The 23,256-nt window shown below is 42.7% G+C and overlaps 1 protein-coding gene across 2 annotated transcripts; it reads left to right on the forward strand.

Moving 5' to 3' along the window:
- Positions 1 to 3,957: 3,957 nt before the first annotated feature.
- On the forward strand, positions 3,958 to 21,723 carry ISX (intestine specific homeobox). Of its 2 annotated transcripts, none has more exons than XM_033163353.1 (4): positions 3,958 to 4,492; positions 15,449 to 15,600; positions 19,885 to 20,001; positions 21,229 to 21,723. In XM_033163353.1, exons 1-4 carry the CDS (start codon positions 4,318 to 4,320, stop codon positions 21,466 to 21,468), a joined length of 684 nt encoding a protein of 227 aa, XP_033019244.1. In that variant the 5' UTR covers positions 3,958 to 4,317; the 3' UTR covers positions 21,469 to 21,723. The 2 variants fall into 2 exon arrangements, with proteins under 2 accessions (XP_033019244.1, XP_033019245.1); XM_033163354.1 differs by having other exon boundaries at positions 4,332 to 4,496.
- The last annotated feature ends 1,533 nt before the right edge of the window (positions 21,724 to 23,256 follow it).

Genomic DNA, 23,256 nt, shown 5'->3' on the forward strand with positions numbered 1-23,256 from the left:
TCTTGTCAATGATGGTTCTTTTGTTAGGAATTCAGAAGCAATACAAAACACAAGTTAGTGAGGAGAAGAAGAATATTTTATTCTTAAACAGCAAGCAATATATACATACCAGGTATGAACTTCTACCTGCCACTTGAAACCCTCAAGAAGTGGCCAAGTGACTCCCCCAGGTAGCTTTAACTTGCATGGACCTGCGGCCAATCAGTCCATGCATGAGCTTCTAAATCACTCTGCTCAAACCATTTGATTTTATACATAGCCACCTCCTTTCAATGCCCCACCCTCCAACAACAATTTCCAACACTAAAGAAGGTTCCCCGCACTAATCTCTCAGACTGATTAAGACAACTGGGGGGGGGCCTTCACCTCCTCCCAACTGATTATGACATCAGAGAAGGTTCTCACACCTTCAAAAACTTAATAGCTGCCAGGGAGGGGGGAGGAACAGAAGCAGGAAGGGTAACCATGTCAGAATCACTACCTCCTCAATATACAATTGGTCTTCCGGACAGATTTTCACATACAGCAATATAGTTGTAGCCAGTTTTAAATCCCAGAACATTGTCTTGTCCAGTTTGTACACCTTCACAGACTAGCCATTGCTACCGGGAGGGATCACTTCAAGTGGGTCTGCAATTAAATGCTTTAAAAAAGGGTCTCCACTCAGTTTGTATAAACATATGTAGCAAGCATGCTTCCCAATAAAGAACTTGGACATCTGTAGACTGACAGAGTTGGCAGACTTGTTTTCCCAAAGCCAGATTCCCAGCTGTTTCATCAAGCTATGAAGTATTCTTAAGCACAGTCTCCTTTTCAATGCCAGAGGAGAGGAACACGTATATTGGAGAAGTGTTTGCTGAGGAAGGCGCTAATTCTTTGTCCTTAAATAATCATGGATTGTTCACATACTGGCTGACTAATATGCCTAGATCCCTCTTTATGTGCTTCCTTTATGTTTCCCGAGGAAAGGTTGCACAAACATTTGCTGTTTTACAGGGTAGCAAACAGAGTGGCTTTGTGCCTTACTCTGTAGAGAACAGTCCCGTACTAGGAACCATGGTCAATGGTCAAAGATCATGACAGTTGGAGTCCAACATCTGAAGGGCCACAGGTTTGTCACCCCTACAAAAAATATATATATTTATCTCCTTAGATGTCTCCTTCCTTAGATGTTTCACATTTGTCTTTAGATGAACATTTCAGTGAAAACCAAGGCCCTTGTTGCTTCCGGTTCTACTTGTTTCAGACAAATGGGGTCATGTGAATTGATACTAAGACTGCAATGCTAGCTGTTTTCAGCTTTCTATAGTTAACACAGTAGAGCATTGTTGCTCACCACTGTCAGCATATATTCACTTTTAGCCATACTAACTGATTTTAACTTCCTGACAGTGAGAGTTGTTCGGCAGTGGAATTTGCTACCAAGGAGCGTGGTGGAGTCTCCTTCTTTGGAGGTCTTTAAGCAGAGGCTTGACAGCCACCTGTCGGGAATGCTTTGATGGTGTTTCCTGCTTGGCAGGGGGTTGGACTGGATGGCCCTTGTGGTCTCTTCCAACTCTATGATTCTATGATTCTATGATTCTTTAATTTCTATCTGCACCTAAAAGGAATAAAATGACAAATGGACCATGTTTTAAGCAGTACTGCTGTGTTGAACTCTAAGACTATGTATTTTCACTTCTCTGGGGACTTGCTGAATTGTCTGTATGCTTATGTACCTAGATATGTAAAATTGTGATGGCTTCTTTTTTTCTTGTGAAGGCGGGAGGGGTCTAGTTTTCTCTCTTAGCTTTTTCTCTTTTTCTTTTTGTTCTGCTTGCATTCTGTTTTACAATTTTAAAAATGCCATTTAAAAAAAAAAGAGTGATGAGATACCTTGCCTCCCAAGGGAATGAGATAAAGGCAAGATGATAAACATCAAACAAGGCACTGATAAAGCATCAACAACGGGGCTTAGGCTGCAAGAGTCCTTATTCTTGGCCTTTACAACAGGTCATGGATCATAAAAATGGAGAGGGCAAAAAGCTTCTGCAAAGGAAAGTAAGGCTAGATTACATGTTCTTGGATGGCAGGGAGCAGATATAGCTGTTCCCCATCCACCTACAGGGCAACCTCTTCTTGGTGAAAATAGTGCTGCTGTGAAGGGAAGGGGGGAATTTGCACTGCCTTAATTAAACAGAAAGACGATTGCTAGCAGGATTGCCAGCTTCTGTGAAATAATCCTGAGAAGAAACCAAGCCAATAAATCCCGCCCAAAAACACATTTAGAAAGCCATAGAATGTTTAATCAATCAAAGGCCTGGTTATAGAAAAATGTTTTTGCCCGGCACCTAAAGATATGTAATGAAGGTGCCAGGTGACCCTCACCTGTAGGGGAACCCAGTGTGAGGGCCAATGGATGCATGCATCCAAAGGGGTCTGTAAAATACCTTGACAGCAGAGTTGTTCCTTATAAACAGAACCAGATTAACTGTAATATGCAATAAAACAAGACCTCAACAAAATGGGACTTCTGCAAATTCTTGGGTCTGCCTGGCTTTATTATCACTATTTAAAACCTGCCTTTTGACCTAAATTGCCTCTTCTTGGATTGATGATGGTGATTCATTGTGCTCCCAGGCTGCAATACTATTGACACTTACTCATAAGGAGCCCTCATTGAATTCAGAGGTACTTATTTCTGGGTAAACATGCATAAGATCATGCTATTATGTGAGGAGGCTTATAAGATTAGTTAAAACTTAAAATTCCAAATGAAGTTATCTGCAAAGAACTGATAAAGGATTGGTGCTACTTTAGTTATCAGTCTGAAAGATAGTCAATAGCCTATCTTGCTTTGTAGAGTAGAACTTTGATTAGTACATTCAGGCTGAAATCCTATGCCCACTTATTCAGACTAAGCCTCGTTGGAATGAATGGGGTTTACTTATAAATAGACATGCACAGGACTGCATTGTCAGGCTGCAAACCTTCTCTCTGAATAAAATCCACCGAAAGCATGGGATGGTGGTGTTAGATTAATTAAATATACACATTTTATTCTGCCTGACTGTAACATGCTGCTGTTCCACCATAATTTCTGTCCCTGGACAGCTAACTTTACCAGCCCTTGGAAAAAGCCAGAAGTCTTTCATCTTGTCAGGTGTGTTTTATTGCCACCTTGGTTACACAGTAATTTCAGCCTAAGCTATACAAAGAATCATATGATGGGATATCAGGTAATTGGACAAGTAAGAATGGTCTGTCAGTACAATCGTGGGATAAAGATAATGAAAGGAACCAAAGGAAAGAGCCAACGAAGAAGGGAGTTGACTTTCATAGGTGGGGGGGGGGGAATCTTAGCAGAATTTACAAAACTTCTTTTATTCTTTTAAGTGTGTTAGAAACAAGAGAAATCCAAAGGAGTGGGAGAGGAAGATGAGCCTCTGAAGTTCTTCCTCATGGAGCTTACATGGAGAGGAATCTCTAACCTTTGGGATGTTTTTCAAGCAAGATCTGTCGAAGTATTAAGAGCAGGGGAAATGACTCTTCCATTTGCTCAGGCATTCTAGAAATCTTTTAATATATTTCTTTTTCGTTATTGCCATTTTGGCAAAAGCTTTTTACAAAGCAGCAGTTTTGGGACTTTTTGCCGAGTTGTAAAACTTGACGGAAGATAAAATTCCCAAATCATTTCAGAAAGGATAAGTAGTATGAAGGTCCTGAGAAGCTTGTTTATTTATGCTCAAGACTTCCGAAGACTTCACAAATAACCTTGGAGAAAATTATATTTAGTCCAATTGCTTTTTTCAAGTGCCATACCTCCTATTGGTTGAAGAAGAATGTGCTGGTTCTTGTTTGTTGATCTCTTTGGAAAGAATAAAAAGGAAAGTAATAATTTCTAAATTCTTTCTTACATTAAGCTTCTCTTTAGTGGGTCTTTCTAGCAAGATCTTGGAACTGTTAAGAAGATTGGGATTACAATGAGAGTGGATGTATGAAGAGCCTTAGAAATTTAAATGTGGGGGTGTTGTTTTGATAGGGGTGGGGCTGCACACACTGCTTCTATTTGGTTGTCATGCTGTTACTTCTGACTCAATTTTTTTCCTAAATATTGTAGCAGATTTCAGGGATCCAAAAGAGAAAGTGGGCTTCATTCCTCCCCCCTGTCTTTTGAATTAGTCTGAGTAGGTGTCAGCAAGGAGAGAGAAATCAACATTTATTTGCCTTTTCCTTGCATAAAATGAACAACAGCAAGAGTGCGGTATACATAGTATATTCTGCATATCAGCATATATAAATTTGACTCTGCGTTTCCACCTTCATAATGGAAAAAAAATGAGTGGCTCAAAGGAACGTGATAATGGGGAGAGGCCCATCCTACCTTTTTCTATTGAAGAGATCTTAAAAAAAAAATCCAGGGAGGTCTGCTTATGCACTACGACGATCTGCAATAACCACGCTGAGGATGCTCAAATCCTCAGAACAGAGCCAATTTCAGAAACGGCTAAGGGTAAGTAAGTACAGCTTCTTCTAGTTTATGAAACTTATATGAGCCTTGATCCTCTTACGCCCTTGATCCTCTTATGCCCTTGCATGACTCCACAGTTTGATTGCTTAAGACAGCCACCAGCCACAATTTATTTCATGACTCTTAATATCATCATGCTCAATATCTTCACATTCAAAATTACTTTATTTATGATACCAGCGTATAACCCTTTGGGCAAGATGACGGAGGGGTGGAAATCAAATGTGTTCTCCAGTCGGCAAAACACTAAAATAAGTTGGCCTGGCTAGGGCTGCTGAGATCTTGCACCTTTAACAAAAATGCGCTTGGCAGAGGTTCAACAGGTGTAGCTTTTTCCAACATGAAAATGCATTGATGACATCCCTTCTACTTGAGAACTTTGACAAACTTCATACAACTAAGCCATCATTTGGGTCTTCTTGTTAAATATTTGATCTGGCAACCCTACAATATATGTATATATGTACAAGTGCAGGTGAAACGGGAAAGAATGGAGCAGGCATGTGGGTGGGTGTCCTGACATCACATCCTGACACTATGAAATGAATTGAAATTTGAAATTTCAAGCCATTTTGTTCTATATGAAAATTGCAAAACTGTCAGCCTGAGATTTCAAAGAGATGAGCTGCTTGGAAGTGAAAAGGCCCTGTGCTAACATAGAGAAAATTCTTTAGGAAGGGCTATGCAGACTGTAAACAGTGTAATTAGCAACTAAGACTGGAAGACCTGAGGTGATTTCTAGTGTTGTGAATATATTCTTCTAGGTGGCTTCCAACATATAAAAAAACATAATAAAACATTAAACATCAAATCCTTCTATGATCCATGACAAGATTAATCTAGAGCTGTTTCTTCCAAGCAAGATGATTATGCTGCAAAAAAAAAAAAAAAAAATCTCACTTCTGTGTGGGGAAAAAAAGCATGCACAACACACGTACACCATATGCTATAGCAAAAGGAAATATCTGTTTCACGCAGTTTATGCATGTAGCAGACAGAAGCAGGTTTAGGGGAGTGCAACCAGTTCAGATGCACTGGGTGCAGAGCCTCGGGGATGCTGCAGGAGACACCACTATTATTAATTTTAGAATGAATAGAGAGAGGCAGGGGCCACCGAATTTTGGCTTTGCACAGGACGCCATTGAAATTTGAGATATTATTTATTATTTTATTATTTTGGTAGTGTTTAACAGGGGATACAGTAATAAGATGCAGTGTAAAGTAAGACATGGACAAATATAATTTCATTGTAAATAATTTTATTGTTACTGAAAGGTTTGTTTCTTCTTTCTTTTTCTTCTTTTTCTTTTGTTCATGGTTGTTGTTTGTTGTATCTGAGATTCTGGAATTTTCTATGTGGAAACTTTAAAGTATGCAAATAAAAAAATATTATAAAAAAAGAAAAAAGAAATTTGAGACCCCAAGGTCCACCACTGTGGTGGAGACCCACCAACAATTGTGATTTTCCACCATTTATTAAGTGTGTTCACTGACTCTATGCAGCCCAAATTATGAAGTGAATCAGATTGATTCAGGGAAAGTTAGTGTGCTTCCAAGTCAGATCACACAGTTAACAAGGTGCCTTAAGGCAGATAAGGGGTTTCCTATACTTCCAAGTAGAGATGGAATGAGCTGTCAAGTTCCATTCTCTAAATTTCTAATTTGTCTAATCTTAACTTCAGCTTTCCACATTTCTGCAGCAATTTCTGGTGGGTTTTTTTGATTATAAAATCCTCATGAACATTATCGGAATTTTAGTGTGACTTTCTCTCATGCAATTCACTTTGTATATTATTTTCAGTGCTGTGTTCATTTTTATGCACATTTTTCCTAATAACAGCATTTTTGTAAAAATTGGTTGACGAATTGGTTGGAAAACTACATTGCAGAATTCTGATAAGCATGAATTTCAAATGATGACTATGTTTCACTTCCCAAATTGTTTCAGAAAGTATGAAATTGATAGATTTGCCTTCAAAAGCAAACTGAATTGAATTCCCCCTGTGAACTGCCCTGAGACCTGCGGGGATAGGGCAGTATACAAATTTAATAAATATACCGGTAATAATAACTGTCCAAAAATGCATTAGGGGGAAATCTCATTCGGTCAAGCCCAGGCCTTCTCCCACATGTGGAGTCATCACTTCCACAGACAGGGCTGACTGGTGTATTTCCTTCCCACCATCACCTTTGCAGCTAATGGCCTGAGAGCAGTTTCAGCAGAGTTGCATGAAGCAGAAATCTTCTTCAAATAGTACTCCAGCAACAAAAGATCTATTGTATTTTTTTTTCCTAGGCTCCCAAATTTGCATCTGGCTTTCAGTCTGGTTTTTCACTCATTACTTTGAACTAAGGCTTCCAGAAGTGAATTCAACCATCCCATCTTACATCTTGCTGCAAAGGCTGAAGCCAAGGCAATTTGAAACAAACCTCAAAGCCATTTCTCTCCCGATTAGTAACATTTCTCTCAGCCTGCGCCAGGCTAAAATGTCACAATTTCTGGAAGTCAAATGCTACATTTACCAAAGTAAAATGTCATCCTGGCTCCACAGACCTCCCCCCGCCCAACATTCTGTGTTTCACCTGCTCCACTTTCCCTTTTCCTCAAATAGAATATTCTAAAGGGTGCAAAAAAGTTAACATTTTCCTACTCGTGTTTTAAAGGCTTATGCAAATATGGGACTAGAAAGGGGCTGAAGAGACTGGCATCTTAGTAATGTCAGTCAGAAGGGTCAGGTGGAAAACTAGGACCCATTGCAAGAGCTTTTCGGAGTACATTTTTACCCCTGATTTCTTAGGAAAGTGCTGACTGGGGATGATGGAAGTTGTAGTTGAAAACATCTGGAGGTCTCCAGGTTGGAGAACGCCGATTTTGGGTCACCGCTTCTTCCTTTTGTCTAGCAGGCCTCCTGTTCAAGTCCATCAGGCCTATCATCATGGAAGTAGGGGTTCTATGCTTTTTTCCTCAGTTTGGGAATGTGACAGCGTTACTGAACTGGGTGGTTCAGAATCTACAGAATTTCCATCCTGAGGGAAACTATCTCAAGGCAGGGCAGTGCTCAAAATATCTATCACTAGCAAGACACAAATTGTTAGCACTGGTTCCAATCTGATATGAAGCTGGAACTGGGGTATGGAGCTGTCTTGTACCAAAGTTAGATCCTTGGTCCGTCTAGCTCAGTATTGTCATCAGGTAACTGAGACGTGAGTCTGTCCTGCCTGGAGATAGCAGGGATTGAACCTGGAGCCTTTTCCATGTAAAACATATGCTGTACCACTGAGCTGCAGAGTGGTCATGCAACCTACTTTTCAGAGGACAGTCCTCTATTTTCAAAAGTGTCCTCTGTTGAGGGGCTGTCCAATTCAAGTCTGATTTAAAGAAATCATAAAAAGGAGCTTTGAAGTTACCCATCCACAGTTAAGAACACCTGGTCAGCAGACTGAGCAGGCACACATTGGTCACCTGTTGTTTTCCTCGCTATGGTGAGATGTATTATATTTGGATAAAATGAGAGATTTGCAGGAGGTAGGGTGATTTTCATCAGGACCGCAGCAAGAAGGGAGAGAGTTCAGCTTTATCTCCTGAACTCCTGCCTTCCCAAGCCTAACTGCCCAACATGGCTGCTATTAAGCATTCCTCCCCAACCCTTGCCACCCTAGACCTAACTGTAATCTGAACCCGTGGCTGCTATTTGCATTTTTTTAAGTGCACATTAAATTTAAAAAACCCTGTAACTTACTGTAATGATTAGCTTGGCTCTCGGACTCCTATCCAATACCTTACCACTGAGTTAGACTGTACTCAAGTCCTGATTGTAGGCTTTCCATAAGTTTCTGGTTGTCCACTATGAAAACAGGACAATTGTCTAGATGCTGCCTTGGCCTGATGCAGCAGGACTCTTCTTACATTTTCTCTGACTCGCCATTTCCCCTCAGATCAGCCTATACAGTGGTACCTCAGGTTACATACACTTCAGGTTACAGACGCTTCAGGTTACATACTCCCCTAAGCCAGAAATAATGCTTCAGGTTAAGAACTTTGCTTCAGGATAAGAACAGAAATCATGCTCTGGCTGTGCAGTGGCAGCGGGAGGTCCCATTAGCTGAAGTGGTGCTTCAGGTTAAGAACAGTTTCAGGTTAAGAACGGACCTCCGGAACAAATTAAGTACGTAACCAGAGGTACCACTGTATAATCCAAGCAACGTGCCATAGGCAGAGAGAAGTCACTCGGCATAAAGGTGCAAGTTGGGAGAACTTCTCCTGCATTTCCTGGGATTTCACATATGCAGGTCACATTTTATAAGGCTGTTCGGTAAAGTTATGATCAGAGCTGTAGGGCTTCTGCTAATAGACACTGGGTTATGGGAGTATTTTATAAATTAATAACATTGTTGATCATTTCCTCTCTAACATCTTTTGTGGTTTTATTGGTCTTTTCCCAAACTGATCTAAGAACTCGTCATTGCAGCCCAAGTATTTGATTTCTTGGTCTTTGTGTTTTTATTATTCCTTGGCTAAGAACTGAGGGCATGCCTTTTATCTGTTGTTTTAACAAGAGTTTTATCTTATATCAGTAAGGAGCAGAGGCCAGGTATACTGAAGTAATGACAAAATTACACTGCAGGAATGGGAAGGGAGCAAGAAACCTGATTGAGACAGAGATCTGAAAAAGGCAAGAGCCTCTGATTGATGTGTAGAGCTTTGTAGGTACAAGTAACAACAGATAGCAACAGGTAGCTTGTAAATGGTCTGACAGAGAAACCTATAATAAATCCTTCTATAGTTCTATTTCAAAAACGCAATATCACCTGCTGTTTATTTTGGAAAGTTCACTGTTCTAGGTCTGTGCAGAGGGGGTGGGGCAGCTGGGCACACTGAGCCCCATACCTCATTGGGCTAAGCTGACCAGGGGCCCCCTGTCAGGGACCAGGTGCTTTTTCTTTTAGTTTATAACTTTAGTCTAACAAGACTTCTGCCCTGGGCAAGCTCTGCATGGGCTATTTCTGTTCGCTATGGATAACCAAATCTTGCATGATGGTTTCTGAGATCAAGGAGCAAGCTTTCGTCTGAGACCAAGGAGCAGTTGGGTGCTATTTTGATCAAGACAGCAGACTCGACTTTTCAAAACTGCACTGATTTTAACCAAATTTTGCATGTCATTGGCTGAGATCAAGGAACAGGTTTTCCTCTATGTTTGGATATAGTTGGGTGCCATCTTGAATCAATATGATGGAATGAACCTCTCATAACTGTACTGATAGTAACCACAAATTTCAGCACTGCACTGATGGTTTGATTTCTTAGAATTCCCAAGCACAAGGTACAAGGCTGGACCAGACTAAAGACCCACCTAGTCCAACCCTCTGTTTCTTACAACAGCCAAAAGCCTCCAACAGGGCATTAAAGCAGTCTTGCTCCCTAATAACTAGGGAAGATTGAATTAATCTATCTCCGTCCCATGCCACATGTGTTCACCGATGCTTGCCCCATTTCCACAACAATCTGCATTTTTTGCAATCTGATGTGTGAAATGGACCTGAACCCTGAATTCTAAGTCTGTATTTGCATCCTCAGGAGAGCCAGGGACAGCTCCATGTTTGGTGCAGTCCTTGGGCAAGATGCCCTTGTTCAGGGCAGAGATCCCCAAGTAGGATTAGTCTTTGCCACTTTCATCCCTTGCCATTCAGTTGCCCTCTCCCACTTGACCCAGTGCACAACACTGCTGCAAGGGAGAGGGCAACTTGCAAGGAACTCACTACTCCTTTCCCTTGCATTGCCATAAAGCTTGCTGGGTTGGCATGAGAACTGGTTGGGACAACTTCACTGCTCTCATATAGTTTTGAACTTCTTAGCCTGACCTTGGGCTTTGGAATTCTGGTCGTGCTCCTAGCTCAGTTAACTCTTCTGTCCTGTTTGTAGGCACTCTGGGACAGAATTAGCTTTTCTTGCTGCTGTTGCAACTATATCGCACTTTGCTTTAATAAAAGTCCTTCTCTTCCTCTCAAGTAACGGCCTCTGGCGTCATGTCTGGAGCAGGAGGCAGGACACAAAACTATTAAATACTGGGAAGCTCAGAAGCCTCTCTACAAATGCCCCCATCCTTTCCAGGATGAGAGTTGCTGTAAATTTGCCAGAAGCAAATCCATTCCAACCATACCAGTTACCAGCACATCCTTGCTGGCAATGAATTCAATGTGTGTTTGGCCTCCAAAGGTATCTTCTTCCACACTGCATTTGGTTTCAGCACACTGCAAAGTTCCACAGGGACCTTCACAAAACATGATGAGAATTTCATAGTTTTGCATGAGGAAGGGAGGAGTTGGGGAAGGGGGGGTGGAGACAGAGAGCTCCCAATCCTTCTCACTATCCATTCCCACTTCTCATGTTTTTTTTTGTTTTCATTTTGTTTTTGTTGAATGATTCTCTGCTCTTAGTGCCTGGGGCCTTCTGCTTACTCTCTGTTCAGCCCTCCTCTCCAATAATTAAGCAATCTATGGTTGGTGTCTGGGTAAAGGCAGCTTTTTGTCTGAAAGTTTTGGGCTGAAAGAAATGAAATGGAGCCTTTAAACGTCCCAGCAGCCTGCTGCTCTATTTCTGCAACGCCTCAACAGATAGCAGCAGGATGCTAAATGCTATGCTTCAGTAGCAGAAGGCTGCACCCTGAGCAATTTGTATGTACCCAATTAGAACCATTCTCCCTGACTACACTAGTCCCTTTTAATAAGGGGTGAGAAGCTCCTTTAATAAAAAAATAAATTAGCCACAGCACCATACTCCCGCCTCGTCGTCTCTCCACATGCTTTTTTAAATTGGAAAGCAGGCTCTTTAGCTTGGAGGAGAAGCCCCAGAGCAGACATATCTCCTTATGTATACAAGCAAGTTTGGTTTGCTTCACTGAAGCACAACATGGTTACATCTTTTATATATATATATTTTAATGAACTGGCTGACCTGTACTTTCATGGAAGGGCCAACACTTTAAAAAGCCTTGCCACACCATTCAGACACCAGTGCATAGCTGTCAACCTTTCCCCCTTTTTTGTGGGAAATTTCCTTATTATAGCATTGGGAAACAGCAGGGAGGGTTGACAGCTATGCACCAGTGGCCATGATTTGGATCATCTTTTTGAAGAAGCAAAGCTGATGTCATCTTCACCATCGCTGACGGCACCAAAGCTGGCCTCACCATCACCAGCTTCATCATTACCGGCACAGTATATAGATATATGATAACTCATAGCAGGGCAGAAGTGGGGGACCTTTTTCTAAGCCAAGGGCCATGGTAGGAGCAATGGATTCAAACTACAAGAAAGAAGATTCCACCTAAACATTAGGAAGAACTTCCTGACAGTGAGAGCTGTTCAGCAGTGGAATTTGCTACCAAGGAGTGTGGTGGAGTCTCCTTCTTTGGAGGTCTTTAAGCAGAGGCTTGACAGCCATCTGTCAGGAATGCTTTGATGGTGTTTCCTGCTTGGCAGGGGGTTGGACTGGATGGCCCTTGTGGTCTCTTCCAATTCTATGATTCTATGATTCTAGACTTCCTGTGGTAGAGAGGGCCAGTGATAAAAGACAGCAGATAAATGGGCGTTGCTTTTCCCTCTATACAGCAGACTATATTCTAGCCATGCAAAAGTCAGAGGTTTGCACACATGCATCTATCTAGGCAGGCAAGAGGCATCATTAGAGTTCAAGGACACATTGCAAATGAGCAACAGCAACTGAGGGGAACATGGAGCAGGAACAGTGAGGAATGTGACCTGGAGAGAGTCCCAAGGGGCAGATAAAGAAACCTGGAGGTCTCTAGGCCTGAGATACCCTGCCTCTACCTTAGGGACCACTTTCTTTCATACCAGTCTGTCTGCACCCTAAGATCTGTGTGGAACTGATGAGCCTATTTGAAATACAACAGCATGCTAAGGTTGTTCTTTGTTCTGTGAAAGCATGGGGACTTTTGCAAGAGGTTTGAGGATCTACATTCAGGGAAAGGAACTGCACTCCTAAACCACTTAAGCTTTTATTCTGAATGACTTCCCTGCAGCTTTTAAAAAATGCATTTGAACATCCCAAGCTTTTGCATATGGAAACATTTCAAGAAAGAAATGGTGTCTTATTTCCCCAGGGATTCTGGAGCCAAATTTGTAAATCTGGCATTACGCTCAACGTTCTCTAGCCTTATATCTTCCTCCCACATTCTTTATTAGACTGTAATTTTGAGTGCTGTTGTTTGCTGTGGGATCTCCGAAGTTGAAATCCCAAAGGCACTTACAAATATTCGGAGCTGCAGTCAGAGAAAATTTCACCTTGTGGGGGTGAATGCTAACATAGACATGCCACTTCTTTCTTCCCCTTCCTCTCCCCACACCCAAATCCCCCCCCTCTCTCTCTGAAACATAAACAGAATTATTAAGTTTAATCAAAAATGCAGCATCTCACTTTCCTACTGGCGAGTTCTTGATTAGCTGACTGTAACTATATCAGCAGCAATTTCATTTGGAGCTGAAATCAAAGCCAGTCTACTCAGACTTTGTTGGCCCACAGCTGACCTCAGGTTATTTTATTCTTTTAATTTGATGAGTTCCAGCTTTGAAAAAAATGCTCTCAACAGGACTGGCACTCAAAAACTCTGTGTGTTGTTGTCCCTATGCAACGCACCAATAAACAGCTTGTCATGACAAGTGCAGGAAGCAGCAAGACCTAGATTACCTTAATATCAACAACAGTGTTCTTCTAGAGGCATCTGCAGTGGGACACCCAAGGCGGCGAACATCTGTACTCTCAAGGGCCAATCTGTTCTCCAGACAATGGCCACAGCCAGTATTCTGTGGGAAAGCTTCAGCCTCATACTGGAAATGTAGGCTTGTGCAATTGAAGTAGATTAAAGCACTCTAGTGAAACAGATCTACTTTATATATATAAAAAAAAAATACTTTCGTGATTAGGAAAGTGGTGGGTTAACACATTTTTTAAAATGTGGGATAAGTGACTGATTGATGGGGAAACCTATAAACACCATACAAGCAAATCAGGATGAATGCCTCAGGTGGCAGGCTGGGGACAGCTGGGAGGGGTGGCAGATCTGGGGGGCAGCAGCATACCAGTCACCACCTCCTTCACTTGTCCCCCACCACCTCCAGCATGTCCTGGCCTTCCTGGGCTGCCTCCAGTCACCTCAAGCAGCAGTGGTGGGGGCAGAGGAGGAGGCAAGGGTGCCATTTTCTGCTTTGCCTCAAGTGGCAAAACATTATTGACCCCTACAGATTCTAGCCCATATAGATTTTTGTTAAAAACTGAACAGAACTTTCTTCTGAAACAACTTGTTTCAACAAGATTGACGCTTACAGGACTCCTGTCTTTGATGCACATCCAAGGAAATGTTTGCTTATCTCTGATCACTGCCCTCATAGTGTCCGCAAGACTTAGTGTGACTGGCACTTACTCCTTGAGGCTACTTCAAGAGATGCATCTAATGAGCTGTATTTTGATACGCTACTTAAAGGTCCAAGGGTTTGAGACAGAACTTTCTGGTACATAAGCTTCATTCATTCAATCAATCTGACCCTTCCTTCTGAGATGAGCTTGTGATGACAGTACTCATTACGATGGATGCTAATATTTCTGCCTAACTTGCAGCCACACTGAAAACTGAGCTTGTAAGATTGTCGTCTCAGAATATCTTCCCTTCAGCATTACCCCCACCAACCATGTGCATCCTGCTACTTGCTGTAAGGCTACAGCTATAAGATTGTGTTGTTTAGTAATAAGGTGGCTGAGGCTAAACATAATAGGTGATAAAAGTGTGCCTAATATGTGGTTGAGGCTGTGACTGACCACCTACATGTGGTCATTATTAGATGCCACTTTGCAGGCATCTATACTCAGTGCCCACTTGTTAGGGGCAGGGTTGGTGGAAAGGGCAATATGGACAGGAACTGTAGACTTGGTCCCAATCAAGCCTTCACATATACCACTTGCAAACAAGGCTTTATATATCAACCTAGCCATCCTCAGTGGACTGCTGTGATTTGTTGTGACACATGAATTACTTGGAAGGGAAAGAGATGTGTATGTGCTTGATCTTTTTTTTTTTAAAAAAAAAACAAACCCAATCAGGTGTGCTTGGTAGAACTGTGTACTAGCCACAAGACTTGGCTTAATTTGATCATGTGTAAACCAGCCTGGTTTTGCTTGGGAGCAGCTTTTCAAGTGTGCAGTGAACCTCTCTAAGCTTAAGAAGACTCAGACCCCTGCATCAATTCAGAAGCTGACTAGTTCAGCTCGGGGGTCTGAGTCTTCTTTGTGCCCCAGCCCTCCACTATTGGAAAATCAATATCCTTTTGACAGAAGGGGTTAAAATTTGTAGGCACAGTAGCCCCTCCAGGATGGGTAAAGTTTTCCAAATTATAGGCAGATAGACCCTGTGTCTTTTGTGCTGTACAACTGTAAGATGGGGGGACGAGTCCTATCTATACTTTTTATTTGGGGCCATACTTGGATAAATCCCACACCTCTCTAAAAGGAAACCAACCTTACTCTTCCCCCCCTTAATCAGAATTCAGTGGTTTGTTGCTTTTCCAAAGAAGGGTGCCCCCCTAGCAGGGGCGGACGAAGGGCGTGCAGTGGGTGCGGGTCACCCTGGCTGTCACCACTGACGGGGGTGACAACATACCGGGTGGCATGCACCTCTGGCAGAGATGCGGTGGCTTGGGTGCGCTGCCCAAATGGTCCACCCGCTGCCTCCCCCTCAGCTGTAGGGCAACTGAGTAGGAGGAGGCAGGCAGACTCTGGAGGCCCTGTGTTGTGCCCCACCCCTATGGGCGGCTTGCGCCACCCCAGGCGCCCGAGTGGCTTCCTCCGCCACTGCCCCCTACATCAACTTCAAACACTTCCCTGTCTTATAAAGATAATCCCCTAAAATACCTATTCCTCTGTTTGTACAGATGAAAAGAAAGGGAAACGAAGGATCAGGACAACATTCACAGCAGAGCAGCTTCAAGAGCTAGAGAGGATCTTCCACATTACACACTACCCAGATGTTAACATCCGCAACCAGCTAGCAGCAAAGATCAATCTTCCAGAAGCCAGGATCCAGGTAAATTATGTGTCCCTCTGATGCAGGGTCAGTCCAATACATTTTGCTGCCTGAAGCAAACGGAAGTGTGTGGCTGTAAATATGCTCAGGAAATGGGTAGGATAGAATCCTCTCATATATTGGAACGGGCAATCTGTTTTAATTAGGTTGGTTCGCAAATCCTCTAAATCAGTGTTTCCCAACCTTTGGTCTCGGGCAGCTTTTGGACCACAATTCCCATCATCCCTGACCACTGGTCTTCCTAGCTAGAAGACTGGTGATGGGAACTGTAGTCCAAAACAGCTGTAAACCCAAGGTTGGGAAACACTGCTCTAAATTAGTGGTTCCCACCACCCCCTTGGTTCCATCAATTCATCCCCAGTGCCCCCTATAAAAAGCATTATTCAGAATAGTGTTTTGCATGGCCCACTAAGGAAGGTAATAACACCATAAAATCCAACACAGTAACTATTCATTGCGTATTTATTCAAAATCCAATCAAAACTATTTAAGTAATTCAACAAAATGGATGATCCAGTGATACCAGCTTTTCAAAGTTTGAAAATCAATTGACACCCCTCCAGCAGCATCCCTCGCCCTCCCTTGCCTCTTAGTGCCCCCCCCCCCCGAGATAATCCTTGCACCCTCTAGTGGGTTGTACTGCCCACTCTTGGAAACACTAGATTGTTATATTTTAATGACTATAACCTGTTCACCATAATCATTTGTGTCACTATTCTTCATTCTAGTGGCAAAGCCCTGTTCTCATCACCATGTGAGTTATATTGAAAAATAACTTTTGAAAATGATTTCCCAGTAAACAATCTCCAGTGCCCTGCATTTGTAGCTGAATTCATTATACTTGAGCTTGTATTCAGTTGCAAAGCCATGTGCTTGATAAAAGGTAAGGTTCTGACCAGAGTAGCCCCAGCATGTCCCACTTTCAGGTAGAGATAAACAAACCCACCTTGGCTCACTATCAGAATGGCTCGTAAAAATCAGCAAGCAGTTCATTGGTTACTCCAAACCCAATTTTCCTGAGGCAGTTCTTCAAAGCAGCCCCCAGCAAAGCAAGAGCAAAACTTGTTTTTGAATTTAAATTCTTAGATTAGATGAGAAGGCACATCTCTCCGTCTTGTTTAAATGATCGTATCTAAGAGCCATTTCACAGGCAATGGTTTTTTCCCTACACAAGTGTTTCATAGTGTGTGGGGGGGGGGCGTGGAGAGCCTTCAGGTGTGAATATCATGTGCATATATTCATTGTTGAGAAGTGAAGTATACACTTATTCTCAGCTCATTGCCAATCAAAAGAATGAAACCCAAAAAAAATATCATTTGCATCTTGGTCTCAGTGAATCTGCAGGGTTGCATTTTTAAAAGATGTCACAGAATCATAGAATCAATGAATTGTGGAGTTGGGAGGGACCTCGAGGATCATCTACCCCAACCACCTACAATGCAGAAATCTCAGCTAGTCAATCAACCAGCTACAAATCCACTTAAATTTGGGTTTCTCACTAGTCCTTACAGCAGTCTTCACCATTTGTAATTCCACAGGTGCTCAAATTAATTAATTTCTTTTTTTAATATTTTGTTTGTTTTTTAACAATGTCCTTATACATTTAAATCATTTTCAATTTTTGCACGTCTGAGATTACTTGAATCCCCGGACTTCCCCCCACCCCCATTTCCAATATTTATCTATTCTTTCTATTGCATCTAATTACGTTTTTCAAACTCGTTTTGTATCCATTTTTAACTTTAGTCTTATTACATTATCAATCAATCAATAAAATTTATTCGACCGTCAGTCAGTACACAATCATTATCCATACAAAAATTAAAACGTCTAAACATCTCAAGGAGCTTAACACTAAAACATACAATGAGAAGTAGATTATACATTTAGACCCATGTCAATACTGTCGATTTTAACCTTACGGCATTTAAGGGCCAAAAAAAGAAATTTGGCCACCAAGAAAGTTGTGGTACCAGTGAAATTGTTCAACAAAAACAAAACCTGTCTTTCTTTGTCTACTAGGCTAAATTGGCCTAGGAGTGGAGCTATAAGTTTTTGTCTAAGATCTGCATAAAATGGGCAGGTGAAAAGGATATGTTCAGTTGACTCAACCGCTCCCTGGGCACAGGGACAGGATCTCTGGGCATATGCAACTCCCCTGTATCTTCCCCATAAAACCACCGATTCCATTATAAGTGTTATAACAATCCTGCTAACGTTTTTAAATATCTACAGTGATCTTTAAGGTACTCTATAAATTTTTCCCACTCTTTGCTGAATTTCTTATCATCTTGGTGTCTGATCTTCAAGGTCATTTTTGTCATTTCAGCATAGTCCATCATCTTGGTTATCCATTCTTCTTTGGTTGGGACTTTATCTTCCTTCCATTTCTAGGCGAAAAGCATTCTTGCAGCTGTCCTCCCATACATAAACCATCTTTTCAAGTCCTTTGGTATTTCATCTCCGATTATTCCCAATAAGAAAGCTTCTGGTTTTTTGACAAAGGTTGTCTTAAGCATTTTTTCCAATTCATTGTGTGACCAGGCAGCGAGAGCCCCAGCCCCCAGGGATCCCATATCCCCACACGCAAGGTAGTTCACTGATGACCTTTTGGTGTATGGCCAGTGACACCCATATATATAACCCCTTTCAGAGGGGGACCCTGGAATCGCCACTGCAAGGGGGTGAGTCATCACTTCAGGGTCGTCTTAGGGAGATCGGCCGCCGTGGTGTGGCGATCCCTCCGGTGCCCCCGGTGTGCCACCTCTCCGCCGCCTCCTGTGCTTTCCGCCCCTCGGGGGGTGGGTGAGCGGGGGATGAGGGGCGTGGCGCTGGAGCGGTGCAGGGCTCTGCATGCCCTTCCAGTGCTCCCGGGACGGGAGGCAATGGCGGCCAGCTCACAGCCCGCCCGGGAGTGGCATGGGTGGCAGCGGCTGCGCTGCCGGCGTGCGAGCGCACGGCCACCAGCCCGTCCGTGGGAGTGGGGGCAAGTTGAGGAGGGGGACGCCCAGTATGCCGGCGGGCTCGCGGGGGCGCCCCTGGGGGCTGGCACCCTGGCGCGCCGCACCACTAGCCCCTATGGATGAGACGGCCCTGCATCACTTCATGCCCCCCCCCCAATATAGGGAAGAAAAGACTAAAGGATTTCACCCAAGGCCATAACCGCCAAAGTTGTGACAAATTGCTATGGGGAAGACAAAACCTGCCAATGCAGGGAAATTTCTTCTCGGTCCTTCAAAAGCAACCAGTCAAAGACCACAGCAGCACCAGCTAAACAGGAAGAAAAAGTTATCCTGCAAACAAGAAACATTAAACAAAGGGAGTCTACTGAGGGTGAATCTCCAGAGCCGACTGCCTGGCTATTGTTGGCTTCATCCCCTATTTATAAATGGGGCTGGCCCCACCTCCCAGCAAGAAACTTGATTACTGAGGCTGAGTGTGAACTTCCAAAAATTAACACTGAGAGGCAAGCCAGCCCCTGTTTGCCAGTAAGCTCCCTGGTAACTGTAGCACCACGTGCGATCCCGCAAAGGGCACCCACAATGTAAAGTGTGAGTGCTCATTATTTATCATTTCCCAGAATTCTTTTGCTATTTTGCATGTCCACCACATGTGGTAGAATGTGCCTTCTTTTCCCTTACACTTCCAGCATAAGTTGGAAGTGTTTTTTATACATTTTTCCTAGTCTTATAGGAGTCAAATACCAAAGGTACATCATTTTCATATAGTTTTCTTTCAGCGTATAACAAGCCATGAATTTTAAATCCTCCTTCCACAACTTTTCCCATGACTTAAATTGTATATTATACCCAATATCTTTTGCCCAGTGTATCATTACTGATTTGACTTCTTCATCCTTAGTATCCCATTCTAACAGTAGTTTATACATTTTTGATAAAAATTTCTCATAGTTTTCCAATAGATCTTTTTTGAACCTTGAAACCCATCCCTTTGTTATTCCTAAATATATCACTTACTTAGTGATATTGTAACCAGTCCATTAATATGTGTCTTTCATCATCATTTTTTTTCCAGTTTCAGTTGATTTTCAACTTCAGTTAACAGCTCTTTATAGGTTGCCTATTTCCCTTTCATGTTAAGTTTTTTTTTTTTTAACAGATATCACTTCCAATGGGGAGAGCCACCATGGCAAGCACAGGTGTTCAAATTAAAATCCATTTAGTTCTTATATTTTACCAGAAAAAAATTCTCAAGTTGTGGGTACATTTATTTCTTCTAATATATTTTTGGTTGATTTCATTTCTTCTCTTCCCCCACACATAGATCTGGTTTCAGAATCAGCGGGCAAAATGGAGGAAGCATGAAAGATTTGGCAATTTTTGTGGTCTTCAGCATCTAACTGAGGTTGATTTTATCCCAGCTCCAAAGGCAGAGACAGTAGTGAGTATCAATGACCATCTGTAAAGGGAGGACTGACCTTGTTAAACTGAGACTTTTTGTACATATAAAAGGTAAAGGGACCCCTGACCATTAGGTCCAGTCATGTCCGACTCTGGGGTTCATGCGCTCATCTCGCATTAATGGCCAAGAGAGCCGGCATACAGCTTCCGGGTCATGTGGCCAGCATGACAAAGCTGCTTCCCGCCAGAGTGGTACCTATTTATCTACTTGCACTTTGACGTACTTTCAAACTGCTGGGTGGGCAGGAGCTGGGACTGAGCAACGGGAGCTCACCCCATCATGGGAATTCAAACCGCCAACCTTCTGATCAGCAAGCCCTAGGCTTAGTGGTTTAACCCACAGCACTCCATAAATTGTACTAATTAAGAACAAATACAGTACCTTGAAAAAGCAGGTAATAAACACCCTGAAATGTTTTTGATTAACAGTTTTGGGTTAAGCACTACTTGTCATAGTTTTGCATAGCCTTTGTGGGTGTTTTTGTAAAAGCACAAATAGACTTAACACAGTAATAGCCTTGCACAGAGAGACATCCAAGAGTCTAGCACATGTTTTAGCTAGCCACATTAAAATACCATAAACTCAAACCTTGTTATCCATTCTGGCCTACAAAGCTCAAAAAAACACATTCCTTTCTTCACCCTCCTCCAACCCCATCTCTATGGAGCTCAGAGTTTAATGTCTACAGACCATGGCTAATGCAAACCAGAAAATGAAACAATAGTCTGAGCTGTGTTTGCAAACCATGGTTTTGATTACTTCAAAACTTCCTCTCTACACAGCTGCTTTTTCTATTCTAATCCCAACACGTTCTAAACCCTGGATTAACATGTTCTGCAAAGGCTGGGACTGTCTGACAGTGCAATTCTACTATTGTCTACTCAGAAGAAAGTCCCACTGAGCCCCTGTACAGGGCTGCAGCCTGAAAGAGTTATTTGGATGGCAAACAATATTTCTGTCCCGTCCTCCGCCCACACAAACCCTCGCAATCACCAGAACAAAATGATTTCTTTTCTCCCTTACTGATTGCCTGTCACTATATTTTAAGGACTCCATTTAGAGGCACTCTCTGAAACTTTGTTGCTTTTTTATTGCTAAACACTGAAGGGAATTGATAAGGCAAGTCATGTGTTGCTCATAAATTGCACCCAGCTAAGAGCCTGCATTAGTGCCCCTAAGATTCTCTTTTTATCTGTCTTATGACAGGGTCCCTGCCGGGTGCCATGCAGCCGTTGTGGCATAGACCCCCACACATGGCAGTACTCCTCGGTCCAAGAGCATTCTTCATCTTCCTGGTTACCGGACATGATTCCCTGCACCCTGCTGCGCACAGATCCAATGATGTTCTCAAAGCCTTATCTACTCTTTGACTACCTCCCTCAGTACAGCCTCCCACCTCTGTCCTTGAAACCAGCATGGAGGCATATCAGTGGCAATTTCACATAGAAGAGGGTGAGGAAGGAAGAGCTATTGTGTTTTGTAGCATCATCATTGAACTAGCCTGTTGTGGTGGACTTACACCAGGGAAACCTGCTGGATTCAGATCCCCAAGTGGCCACAAAAGGGACCAGGTGGTCTTGAATTGATTGCTAGGAGAACATAGGTAGTTGCTTTTTACAGACTCAAAGGTCCACCTAGCTTAGTATTACACTGACAGGCAGTGGCTCTCCAAGGTTTCAAATAGGAAGTCCCTCTCAGACCTGCCAGAAGATGCCAGAAACTGAACATGGGACCTTCTGCTTCATAGGAGCCAACTCCTAGAGGCTGGGGTTCCTTCGCCCTGCCCATAAAATATTTGAGGGGGCCAGGGGTCCCCAAAGTTGATGGGCTTTGCCATTCAAATGGTGTGTGTGTGCCACATCATCAATTAGGTGGGGCTTACCTGGGCCCGTCCAATATTTTATTCAAGTTGGCACCCTTGTTCTGCATGCAAGGCAAATGGTCCGCTGCTGAGCTGCAACCCTTCCCCATCTCTCAGTCTCACCTATTTCACATTGCTGTGGTGAGGATGAAAGAGGGAGAAACCATATGCATCACCTGGAGCTCCACAGAGGAATGAAGAGATGCAAATGTAATACCGAAAATTGCTGGAGGAGAATTCTGCTTAAAACAAAGCTAAAATGCTCCTCTTTGACCTTGAAGGATGAATGCTGCTTGACCTAAATGAGAAGCAATTATACAGCCAACACTTCCTCCATTGAAGGACTCTGCTTGAAACAATATCACTTTCTAGGTGTGGGGTTAATATACCAAATGGATATTGCATTGCACTGTCTGTTGGAGAGTTGAGGCTTTACACAGCCCTAAAACTGATGGATAACACTGTTGCAAAAGTCGCCTGGGATGATGAGATTTTATTGGTCAGTGCTGGAAGTGTGGGATCACCTTCCCTCTTTGGGAAAAGCGCTATTATTCCGTTGATCAAACTGGACAATCTAAAGGATAAGGCTGTTGGATTCTTTGCCTTGCACACTTTGTGTTAGTTGTGCTTGTTGGGATAAAACATAGGTTCAAGAGAAGAGATAGAAACACCAAGGTAGCTTTTGAATAACCTTATTTCTGTGAAGTGAGGGATGAGGATGTTTGCTTTATTGTATTCTGAACCTGAAATAATGGCTTATAGATTAATAGATGGAGGGGGAGAGAGATTAATAGATGAAGGGGGAGAAATAATAATATTGAATGAAATACTGGATGTCTTGCCTTGTTGCGTTTAGGAGTGTCTTTAAATGATTAAAATCTTTATACAAGGAAATGGCTTTTTGTGTTATTTGGGTTTCTCCAGTGCTGAGGATCAAAGAACAAAACCAGAAGGAGCCATGTTGGAGGCAGAGCGATTTTGAATTCTCCCAGAATTCCTGTGTGCTTTTACAGGAAAATAGAAAGATGCCCCATGCCAATCGGGCCAGGAACACAAAAGTGAGGTTCCCCAGGTGGCACAAAAACCACAGGCTAATAGCACAAGAAGCACTCAGTGCAATTGACAGAAATAGGAATACATTTTTGGGACCCTTGAACTGATATGGGAACCCCTTTGCAACCAGAAATGAGGTTTGGGTAATCTTCTTCAATTGGGTTGTTCAGCAACAGATCACCATATTAACAAAAAAACTACTCTGATTCTCAGATTTTGATTAAAATTGCTGTACAGTTATACCTTGGGTTGTGAACGCTGCGGGTTATGTTTATTCGGGTTGCGCTCCGTGCCAGAATGGGTTAGTTCTGGGTTTCGGC

The sequence above is a fragment of the Lacerta agilis genome, chromosome 10 (genome assembly GCF_009819535.1).
Source record: "Lacerta agilis isolate rLacAgi1 chromosome 10, rLacAgi1.pri, whole genome shotgun sequence".
Taxonomy (NCBI): Eukaryota; Metazoa; Chordata; class Lepidosauria; order Squamata; family Lacertidae; genus Lacerta; species Lacerta agilis.

What these genes read in the sequence shown, in the direction of transcription:
- ISX (XM_033163353.1), top strand. Translation starts at nt 4,318, where the DNA reads ATGAGTGGCTCAAAGGAACGTGATAATGGGGAGAGGCCCATCCTACCT. An exon ending in AATTTCAGAAACGGCTAAGG is followed by an intron (nt 4,493 to 15,448) that starts GTAAGTAAGTAC and finishes CTGTTTGTACAG; the next exon opens with ATGAAAAGAAAGGGAAACGA. An exon ending in CTCCAAAGGCAGAGACAGTA is followed by an intron (nt 20,002 to 21,228) that starts GTGAGTATCAAT and finishes GTCTTATGACAG; the next exon opens with GGTCCCTGCCGGGTGCCATG.